The sequence below is a fragment of the Dendronephthya gigantea genome, unplaced genomic scaffold, assembly GCF_004324835.1.
Source record: "Dendronephthya gigantea isolate DGI-Jeju-01 unplaced genomic scaffold, DenGig_1.0 000029F, whole genome shotgun sequence".
Classification (NCBI taxonomy): domain Eukaryota; kingdom Metazoa; phylum Cnidaria; class Anthozoa; order Malacalcyonacea; family Nephtheidae; genus Dendronephthya; species Dendronephthya gigantea.
This window is the reverse complement of record NW_021163039.1, coordinates 2009024-2021106: the sequence shown is the minus strand read 5'-3', so window position 1 is coordinate 2021106 and position 12083 is coordinate 2009024. Positions and strand designations below refer to the sequence as shown.

Here is a 12083-nt window from a genome sequence, read left to right as displayed (position 1 = left end):
TGTTAATAGTCAATGTTTTTACACTTAAGATAACTAAGTACTGTGCTCTGTCGCAATTTATAGCGAGTAATAGCTACTTTTCATTCTTATTAGATCAATGTTTAGAATTATACCCCAAGACCTTCCCGAGATATGCAGAAATTGAGTAATCGACACTGCTGAGAACAACGAAAAATTTGTTTACTCGAGAGGAATATTAACTTTTGGGATTTTAAAACGAGTAATCAAATTCTTTTTAAGCTGCGAAGATCTAGCGTTGTTCACGAGCATTTTTTCATTATCCTCCAACGAAAGTGAAATAATGCAATTATTTAATATCTTATTCATTTTAAGTCTTTCAATTGGTTGTTTGTATCACATAAACATTTTCCATTTTACTGACCGTGTAATGAAATCAATGTTTCCATTGCATTGTCAAGTTTTCTCAATGCACAATTGCTTTTTCACAAAATTCAATCATTCACAGTATTAATCGTATCGCGTACTTGCACACATTTGATCACGAATCCGAACATGGAATTACTCATAAACACAAACTGTTTATTCAATAAAGTTAGATTTTTTGGTGTGTTTTTTTGTGTTGTATAAAACAAATCATTCTCCACCATGAATAGAATAATCCATCTTTCATCTCGTGAAAATATTCTTTACCATTGCCCTCCTGTTATACCATTGTTTGTATGGTATTGAGCAGAAACTGGGGAGAAAATTTCACGCGAAACAAGTAGCTACGTCTATCTTCGAAATGTTGAAAAAGACATTGGATAATTTTTAAAAAATAGGAATTGTAGTTACATGATCCAGATGGAGTAGCATGCAGCATGGCAGCCTCTTTGATTTTCCAATTCATGAATTGGTTTATCAGCTATGTGATGATGCAAAAAAAACCTCTCCTCTTTACCGCAAGTGTAGAGTTTCGCGGGCGCGGTGCCTATGCACCTGCATTGAGGCAAGTTTACTAAACTAAATCTAAGTTGAAGATTGAATTATATACTTACACAAGAAACCAGAAATATCTTTGCGTGGTGATCCCCATGCCATAGAATCAATCGCTTGTTGTCTAAAACACACCAAACTCTGGAAAATAACTGTTAATTGCGGTGAGAAGAAATTTCACATAAATTTACTACTTCTGTTTGGCCGATAGGAAACTTACTCACAAATTCTTTAATCGCTGATAAGAATTTTACTAACAAAATTTGCAAAATATAACAGCCGGTCTCCCATTCCGACTGTTTTCTGTATTAACGAGGACTAAACAACCAAAAGCTAATTACATAGAGCAGAACCTGTAAGATTAATAACCTTCCTAAACTTGAACGACAGAATAGATTACCTATACTACGCTTTATCTAGTAGGTTAAAATTTTGAAATGAACCATTAAGGTCATCAGTTGGTAATACCACAAAACCAGAAAACATTTTGTGAGATTTCTTTCTTATCGTTTCGATGTCGTGTTTTTGAAACATCACATCTTTTCCGTAGATTGTAAACCGAGAATAACCTACAATGGATCGATGCGACTCTTTATCGTGCTTTTCAAAGAGTTTTTTTGTCTTCTCTAGCGCCTCCTTGACTGATGATTCATGCAGTAAGTGATTATAAAATCCTTTTATAAACTCCGTTGTTGCATCATCGTCACTGTGGCTTAGTGTGGTAAGAACAGAGCGAGCTCCGGCTGAAAGAAAAGACAAAGCTAAAGTTTTAACACCCTCTGGAGAGATCTCGTCTTGCTCAGAGAGACGTAGGCATAAAACAACCAAGCGAGCTTTAAGAGAAAGACCCTGAACATCCTTTTGCGTCAAAAAGTCATCCTGGTCAGGAAGAGTGGAAGATGCTTGATTCGAGGAGACACATGGAGAGAGCATTATTGCGCATTGCTTAGGTTCAATATGTGCAGAAATATGGATAATACTTGCCCCGCTCAAAAGTCCCAGCAAAACCTGTTTCCTGGCTTCGCCCTCCACGAAGGCCTTGGCATTGAAAAGCTTTGACAGAGAATGAACCTCCTCAGTGGCTTTAGGCAAGTCTGACGTTGGATTACCAACAAACAACGCAAAACCACACTCGGGTAGAGTTTCACTGGATTTTTCTCTGATCATTTCAATGTCGCCTTTTGTAAACATCACATCCTCTCCATAGAGAGTAAATAAAGCCCAAATAAAAAAGGAGCGGTAATCTCCTCTTTCGTGTTGTTGGAAGAGGTTCATTACCCTTCTTAAAGCCTCACAAACTGACGTTTTCTGAAGCAGTTCGCCGTAAAATGCTTCCATGAAATCTTTTGTTGCATCATCACTAATGGGCCATAGTGTGGCGAGAACAGAGCGTGCTCCAGCAGCAAGAAAAGACAGGGCTATACCTATGTCTCCTGAAGAAATCTCCCCTAGGCCTGTGTGACAACAGCATAGGACGACCAAGCGAGCTTGCAATGAAATACTCATAATATCATTCTGAGTGAGGAGATAGGAATCTGGATTTGGTGGAGACGAAGATGGTTCATTTAAGGAAAGGTCAGGAGCAAGCATTATTTCACCATTCTTCGGTTCACCATGAGCAGCAATATGAATTATACTAGCACCGCTTAGAAGTCCGAGAACAACCTGTTTTTTTGCTTCAGCATTTACGAGAGGTCTTGCTGTGAAGAGCTTCGAAAGACTTGCAACTTCCTCAGCTGCTTTGGGTAGATCAAGAGGTGTGACATCTTTGCCATGCCCAACTTTTGGATTACCAACAAACAACGCAAAACCGGGTTCATAGTCATGGGGTTGTTCTTTGGTAAACGTCAGAGTGTGTAATGAGGGTGTTACTTGAATGCTGTAACTCTGAGATAAATACCTCCCATTTTCATCAATCAGGGAAGAAAATGGTACAAAAAACAGTGGCCCGTGAGGAACAACAATGAGCTTATTTCCTTTGACGGCATCTCTTATCGGTTGAATGAGAAAATCGAACAGTTTTTTCAAACTATTTTCATCACTGCAACTATCTGCGCTCAAATGTTTTTCGTGCAAGTCTTCAAGCGTTTCCCTTTTACACGGCTTGGTTGGCGGTGAGATCATGTGACTTTCAAAACTATGTTCATTCGCAAGTGAATCAAGTTTAAAAAATGAAGAATCTCGATTAACTTTGACACCTCTGTTTGCGGAAAAATTCATCACAAACGCCCATATAATCGATAAATCATGTGAGCACTTAAAGGTGACATCACTGTTCAAAACCCAAACTTTCAGAGACCCTTCATTGAAATCAAATGCAAATAACACTATTGAAATTTCATTATTTTTTACCTGAAGAATATTCTGTATTCGCTCTATTTCTCGATTTTCCTCTCTTTTCTCAATTTTGCTCCATATTGATCGTGCGTAATGAGACAATTCTGCATCGAAATTATTTCGTTTTCTTTCAATAGAAAAATGGAGCTCTTTAGCTCTACCCAGATCAGTCACTAATAATCCTGATTCTATGCGCCCCAGAGAAACAAAACAACTCATTAACTCTCCATGAGCTCTACAGAAAAAACTTGTGAAGGAGAGTTTGTTTTCATCTGGAACTTTATTTTGGAACTGCTCTTCAAGAAGTTTAATAAGTTTTACTAAATATGATGATGCAACTTTGTATTCTCCTAAACTCTTAAAAACATTTGCTAGTTCTTCATAACTACGTATTATCATAAACGGCTTGTCAATAATAGCCTTGGCGATTTTAGAGCCTTCTTTTATATAGCTAATGGCTTTTTCATCCTCTCCCATTCTTTGGTAAATCAAAGACAAATCACAATTGGCTTCTACTATACCTGCTTGGTCATCGACCGTCTTTGCTATCTCTAAAGATTTTCTGTGCCATTCGATGGCTTTGCTGTATTCACCTTTATGCTGGTGAACACGGCCCAATTCGTTACTGACATATTTAATTCCATTTTGGTCATCAATAGCATTATATATGTTTAAAGCGCGATTCAAGTAAGCAAATGATTTTTCATATTCACTGAAAAAAGCATGGATGTGTCATAAACGGCTATTACTCTCAGCTATTCCTTCCTGGTGGCCAATGGCTGTGAAAATTCTTAACGTTTCTTTGAAACATTGAAGTGCTTCTTCATTTCTTTTTAGTTTAATGTAACAAATGCCTAAATTACATTTGACATTTGCTGTTTCCCCTTGATCGCCCATTGCTTTTCCTATTTCTAATGTTTTCTTATAATGGTCGATAGCGCTTTCCCACTTTTTCTTACAACGATAAAGATCACCTAGATTTCTATTCTGTTCTGCCATTGATGACTGATCACTAATGGCCGTGCTAATTTCTAAGCTGACTTTCAAATAGCTAATTGCCTTTTCATAGTCTTTCCTTCTTTGATAAAATCTCCCCAAACTCATATTAGCATCAGCTATTCCTTTCTGGTCGTCAATTGCGTTCATAAGTCTTAACGCTTCTTCGAGACATGAAAGTGCCTCGTCGTTTCTTCCTAGCTGAACGTAAGAGTAGCTTAAACTGTGATTGACCTTTGCTATTATTCCTTGATTGCCAATTGCTGTTCCTAATTCTAATGTTTTTTTCCAATGGTAAATTGCGATTTCCCACTTTCCTAAAGAATAATAATTATTCGCTAACTGGCGATTGCTTTCTGCCATTAAATACGTATCGCCAATGGTCGTGGTAATTTCTAAGCTTTCTTTCAAACAGCTAATAGCTTTTTCATAATCTTTTAATCTTTCGTAAACATCTCCTAAATACATATTAGCATGAGCTATACCTTTCTGGTCGCCAATAGCGGTCATAAGTCTTAACATTTCTTCAAAACATTGAACTGCCTCTTCATTGCTTTCTAGTTTACTGTAACAATTGCCTAAGTTACAATTGACATCTGCTATTTTTTCTTGATCGCCCATTGGTTTTCCCAATTCTAATGTTTTCTTATAATGGTCAATTGCGCTTTCCCACTTTTCTATACAACGATAAAGATCACCTAGATTTCTATTCTGTTCTGCCATTGATGGCTGATCACTAATAGCCGTGCTAATTTCTAAGCTGACTTTCCAAAAGCTAATTGCCTTTTTATAGTCTTTCGTTCTTTGATAAAATCTGCCCAAACTCATATTAACACCAGCTATCCCTTTCTGGTCGTCAATAGCGGTCATAAGTCTTAACGCTTCTTCGAGACATAAAAGTGCCTCGTCGTTTCTTCCTAGCTGAACGTAAGTGTAGCTTAAACTGTGATTGACCTTTGCTATTATTCCTTGATTGTCAATTGCTGTTCCTAATTCTAATGCTTTTTTCCAATGGCTAATTGCGATTTCCCCCTTTCCTAAAGAATAATAAATATTACCTAACTGGCGATTGCTTTCTGCCATTAAATACGTATTGCCAATGGTCGTGCTAATTTTTAAGCTTTCTATCAAATAGCTAATAGCTTTTTCATAGTCTTTTAATCTTTTGTAAACATCTCCCAAATACATATTAGCACGAGCTATACCATATTGGTTGCCGATTGCCGTTGCTATCTGTAACGAGTTTCTGAAACAGTCGATAGCCTGGTCATAATGACCTAAATTCACGTAAGCGTTTCCCACATCGATACTGTTTTGCGCCTCTAAAGCGGGATTTGAAAACCTCCCCAAACTCATCTTAGCATCAGCTATACCTTTCTTGTCTCCAATAACGGTCATAAGTCTTAACATTTGTTCGAAACATTGAACTGCCTCTTCATTTCTTTCTAGTTGACAATAACGTCGACTTCCTAAACCACGATTAACCTCTGCTATTCGCTCTAAGCTCAAATTGCAGTCGCATAAGTTTCTGTGGCTTACGGCAATTTTTCTGCGATCATCAGAAGCAGTACCTCCCTCCAAGCCTTTTTTTAAGTATTCAATAGCCCTTCTTTCTTCGCCTGAAGCTTCATAACAAGCGTCAACAAGCGCGCGAATATTTGCAATCCTTGCTTTGTCCCCAATGGCAGTACTTGCATCTAGAGCTATTTTATAACTGTTAATGGCCTCTTCATATTGGCCTAATTCAAAATAAACACGGCCTAAACCTTCATTGCTGATTGCTACTGGAAACCTATCGTCACTAAGTGAAAAACCCTTTTTGAAGCAGGCAATAGCATTTTGATATTCTTTCAATCCAATATAAGCCTCGCCTTTACTTGTGTGTAGAGCGGACTCGAAAATAGCAAGTTCTAAATCTTCAATTTTAGTTAAACTTTCAATGGCTGTTTCGTAACACTCAATTGCCTCTTTATACTTACCTGATTTCAAGTTGTTATCTCCTGAACGTGCGGTGCATGTAGCTATTTCAAGATGATTCGTCATTCTGATGTCTTCTAACTTCCCAATATTTAGCTCCTTGGGTTCCATCACACCTTTTGATTTACTTTCCTCTGTCTATATTTATGAAGAGTACAACGGTAAAATTATTAAAAATGCATTTAAACAATTATATATAATTATTAAAAAAACCTTTTTAACCAGGGATTAAAACTATATGAAATTAGATAGAGATGAGATCAAATGCAAGGTTTAATCCTGTAATTTGATCTGCATTCGACAACAGCCTAGAGTTTGGTATCAAACTTCGCGTACAGGCATGTGTAAGTGAATTTATTAATTAGACTAGAAATACATGCATGCAGCAACCCCTCGCCTAGGTTAAACAAAATTTGTTAATGATTGTTGGAAATTTTATGTGGTTTGGGGGTTTTGGAGGGTACAGGGTATTTGAGAAATAGAAATTGAGAGAAGTATAGAAATATTTTTCTGCACGTGGAAACACTGTAGTCATAGCAACTCGCAACGGCCGTATATTTTTAAAGAATCAAAGTTTACCCTCATATTTTTGTGAAAAATTGGCAAAAATACGACAAGATTTTTACTTTTTTCTGGAAGTTAAGTTACTCATCTATAGTCAGTGTTATGGTAAATTATTTTAATTATTAAATACCATGAAATATAACATCAGACGTCTCATACAGCGATTCGACTGGTTTTTGTACGGGAATGTTTTCATTTTGTTTTCTTTTTGTCATTAGGAAAACGGAGTTTATAAATGAAATTATAATGTCGTTTATCATAGAACACATTCAGATTTATAGTGAAATACATTTGAGAATATTAAAGTTGTGTTTGCCACAAAAGAATTACTTTTTAAAGCTGTGCCGGATGAAATATTATCAAGTGTAAAATCTTCCGACTTCATTATTTGTTAAACCGTGAAAAGTCCTGACCTCATTCGAGTTTCCCTCTAATTTAGTAAAAATACATATATTCCATATATATAAAAGTATAAATTTATAAATTTCATCAAAATTTTGCTAAATGACAGTTATTTATTGACGTTTGAAAATACAAATTTTTGTCTCGACCAATCAAGAGCTTAGTAGTTCACAGTTCACACTGGCGCATGCGCATAACGTAGAAGACCGTCCATGGCGTGAGGTCCATTGCATAATGGCGGACGACATTGATTTCGCATTCGCATTTCGTGGGTGTAAATATCCGAGCGGAATTAGTACCCTCGCACGGTGCTCCGCACCGGCTCGGGGAATATAGAGTAAGGCAGAGTTGCGTGTCAAAAACAAAGGCTAATAATTCAATATAGTTTAATATAAACAAATATTTTGCATTCTTGTAATTCGATTTCGAAAAGTGGTTTCATTCTGGTCTGCGTTAACGCTTGTGCAGTTATTTACTATTCCTAGATGGTCTCTAGCGGCAGTACATGTCTCCAAAGCTATGTTCAAGCAGTTAATAGCCTCTTTATAATTATTATTGGCCAAATTCAAAATAAGCACGGCCTAAATTTTCGTTGCCATGTGCTACTTATATTTAATCGTCGCTAAGTAATACACTTTTTTTTAAGCAGCCAATAGCTTTTGCATATTTTCTCAACTAAATTTAGGTATGATATTTTCTGCAGTGAATTGCGAACTGCATAACTGTCAATTTCATTACAACTTTTAACGCCTATTCCAAATACTCAATTGCCTTCTTATACCAACCTAACTCCAAATAGTCATCTTCCAGAAAAAATGCGCTAACCCTGGGTTGAACAGTGTTTTAAATCGGTGACTTCTATCGGTTCAGAAATTATTTATGAAAAAAAATATTCGACTTTGTAAACAAGCAATTATGTAATCAATTTTTGACTAATTTGGCGAATTTGACTGTGTATGTGTTGTCAACACTAAATATATTCTTTAAATGTTAGCGAACAAAAATCGAGATGAAGCAAAAAATTTCTTGCGTGATTTTCCAGCTCATGCATATCAATATCAAATTCAACAGGTCGTCTTACTTCTTCAAGACTTCCTTCTTTAATTGCGATCTTCGTTTTAGCAGCATTCCTGGAAGAAAAATGTTACTGTAGACAAATAGTTTAATAGCGAAGATATCTTAACACCATATAGCTATTGTGTATTCAATGTAAACTTGGCAGTATTGTGAGTGGTCCATGCATGAATAACGAATTCTCGTTAACATTTTTGTCCCGCACGGGTTAGAAACACTTCAAATAGCTGGGGTGCGTTTCAGATTCTTCCGTTTTCAGTGGGCGAAAACGCCGGATACGTGTGTACGGTACGCGTAACCGTGGGAATATTCTTGCGTTTTCAAATTCTTCCGGCATCGTGTGGACGGGGCCTTAAAGGCCCTGGAAACTGGACGAGATTCGCTAACGCGACGCGAATTTTCTTTTTCAGAAGCGAACATTTTCAGAACATTTTGAGAGATACAGGATCCAGACAAATCAAAATGACTATCGTTCTATAATTACCAAGGATACCACTGCATTGGAAAACTTAGTAGCTTCTCAAAACTTTCTTAAAATTTCTTAAAAGTTGCGTTGGCGGAACGCGTCCAATGTGGGTCGGCCTTAAAACGTCATCTATGGTTGTGATTACGTAATGTCCACTATGTTCATAACTGTGCGAATGATTATAAAAACTTAAAGTTGCGGTCTTAAGCCCGCTTTTCATGTTTTTCATTGGACGAAGAAACTTGGATATAATTTCCATGTTTTGTTTTGTATAATGCATTTTTAAAACTTTTTTACGAAAACTTTTGCGAAATGGCAGTTACATTGCTTTTCATTAAAATACAATACTTCTGTCTTGACGAACAGGACGTTGCTGATTCCATTATTACTTGCTGCGCATGCGCATAACCAGTGGTATTGTTCTGTCACATTTCCCGGATGTAATAAACCTCTGGGCGTGTATGAAATATGGGTGTAAAGCACATTCATATACATACCTTTTTTTATTTACCTCCTCCATGTTTAGTATCTTCAACTCTATTCCCTCCATTTCAATTCCAATCAGCGAAAGTTCCCTCAGAAAACTTTCCTGAAGCCTTTTGGATTCAAAATCATCCAAAACCTCAAGAAACCGTTCATCTGTAAAGCAGTGCAATGAAACAAGAAGACTTCCTTTTTCGATGTTTGTTATTTCTTGGTCATGTTTCTCAGGACCGAAAGCTCTAATCACTGTGTACTCGAGAACATCTAATCCAGGATCTTTTTTCAGTTCATCAAGCAAATCGCCAATAAAAGCTTCTATGTCCAAATCTCTTGGCTCTTTTTCATGCTTTATTCTTCCGTTGACAAATATTACGAGAATAACTCCTTCCTTGTTCACATCACATGGCAGGTTGTCATTTGGCAATGATGTACACCCCTGATGAAGACACTAGACCGGAGTGTCGAAACGTTGGGTCGTGAAAGTTAATCTTTGTGTGGTGATTACTTTCATTTACTAAAACCAGAGTAGCGATAATTACGATGGATTATATACCTGGTTGCCGTGAACTCATAAACTTCAATGATGTACTTTCCTGCCCAATTGCTAAACAGCCTAGGGGGAATTTAGGCGAAAGGGACATGGTAAGTTTATAAATTCTGTGAGAATTGTGTCAGTTGTATACTAAATTTAGATAGCCAAAAAATTGCACCTGTAACGAAGATAAAACAAACTATCGAAGTTTGAGGAAATTTAATTGAATCATTGACGCTTTGGGCAGCGCCAGAACTTATAGAAACCTACCTTTTTAGCGAAAATGATTTTTTGCAAAGTTTAAAATCAATTTTAGAGAACTTTCGTCCGTTTGAGAAAGGACTAACTTTGAGAAAGGACTAACTTAGATTTTGATATATTATAGTTGTATTTTTAATAAAAATTCATGGGGATATTACTTTTTAAAATCGGTACATTATTTCGGGATGTCTCTAAAATATGGAAAATACGCCCTATAAAAATATTGCTTAACTAGAAATACATGCATGCAAAATCCCCTCGCCTGAAGCAATAAACATATATTTCCATCACTGAGATTCTATAATACTCGTTTCTGCTGAATGATCGAAGTCGTATAAGTAAAATCCTATATCAAGTACAATTATAAAATCGACTCTCGAGCTATGACATTCAACTATATAATTCATTAATTGTGCTACGAATAGTTTTTAGTTTTAAATACTGTACTACTATTGTTAGCGAAATTTCAATTCCTTTTTAAACAGATTCACCTTTGAAAATACATGCTTTCCTAATCAAAATATTTTTAACAAAATTGACGAATAAATTCAAAGGGGTGTCATATACATTTGTTGATAAATCCACATATTGAACTTACAAAATACTTGCACGCTTTAACATACGAAATCTACCCCTTTGCCTGTTCAAAAGCACTCCAAAACTGCTCCAAAATCGTAAATTTTTTACCATCCATTTGAATCAAAGTTTTTTTATGGCGACGACATAATGGCGGACAACTTGATTTTGCATTTGCATTCCCGGGCGTAATTAAAATCTCCGGGCGGAATTAGCACCCTCACCCGGCTCAACTGAAGCTCGCACATTTAACAAACTTGACAAACTATTGCACAATGCTATCTCACTAGAAATTTTGACGATAATTAATTGATATAAGTCAGGATAACGTCTTGTTAACGTGTTTCTAACGTGTTTCTTAAATGCGCGCAATACTTCTCTGATTATTTTGCTGCTATGCCGCGATTTTGAATAATTAAGAGACATCTTAAATAGGCTATTATCTCTGTGATTTTTTGGGTAAAATGTAATTGTGATATACCAAAATCTAAGATAACCTTCCCTCTATCTAAGAATCAAACCAGAGTACGTTTTTTGGGACACCCGCGGTATATTAAGTGTGCGATGTAATTCATTAAATCATAAAATTAATCAAATTGCAATATTTTATTTTCGACCATGCATAAATTCGTTTGAATTCATTTTCGACTTACAGAAGCGGTAAAAATCCAGATTTCAAAGATGATCAAAGCCTCTGCACCTAATTTTTGAAACTCGGATAGCTTGTCAGTAGCACAGTCCATATTCTCACATATTGTGTGGTCGAAGTGTGTTTCGCATAAAAATTTCGATCATACATAATTTTTTGTCCCATATATATTTGCATAGATTTCATCAGAGTTGGGAGGAATTCAGAATTCTGTTTATCAATGTCACTATTACCTGTTTCATCACATTGATTCCCTTGATTCTCTTCAGTTCTATTAGAATATCGTATGACCGCTACTTGAAACTTTTCGTTGTTATCGATCATTGTGCGTATCATTTCTTTTACTCTTTTTTGAATGGACTCGACCATTCCTCTTAACCTATTAATTCCTTAGTTGGAAAATTATCCTCTTTAAGATTGCCAATATAATCAACTCGAACGGTCGAGTATCCAGTTGCGGCAAAAGCATCTTTAGCGAGTTCAACATACTTTAAGAAATCAGCGTCTTCTATTTTGGATTTGGCATGTGACACAGATGGTTTCTAAGAAGTCTAACTTGGTCAATGGCTAAAGTTAATGTTTCTTCTTCGACTCCGTCTGGACTGATCAGCGTGGTGTGAAATTCCCTGGTTCTTCTCCCTATATATTGGTCGTTGAGTGTTTGAATCCCGTACCATGGTGGAGATTCCGAAGGTCTTTGAGTAAATGGTTGCTCTAAACAGACTTGTACAATCCCAATCCTGGTACGATGTGTTGGTTGGTACGTCAGTCGTTCCTTCATGATGCAAAAAAAGGGCGCGGACTTCGGGTGTGTCGTCCCATTCTTTACA

General features: G+C 36.5%; 1 protein-coding gene across 1 annotated transcript; it reads right to left on the bottom strand.

Annotated features, from left to right (window-relative positions):
• Positions 1 to 1341: 1341 nt before the first annotated feature.
• Positions 1342 to 11347, bottom strand: LOC114523964 (tetratricopeptide repeat protein 28-like). The gene is made up of 5 exons (XM_028545032.1): positions 11258 to 11347; positions 9250 to 9683; positions 8294 to 8342; positions 4023 to 6384; positions 1342 to 3938 (listed from the first exon to the last, which is right to left on the bottom strand). The coding sequence occupies exons 1-5, from the start codon at positions 11345 to 11347 to the stop codon at positions 1342 to 1344; spliced, it is 5532 nt and encodes a 1843-aa protein (XP_028400833.1).
• Positions 11348 to 12083: the final 736 nt, after the last annotated feature.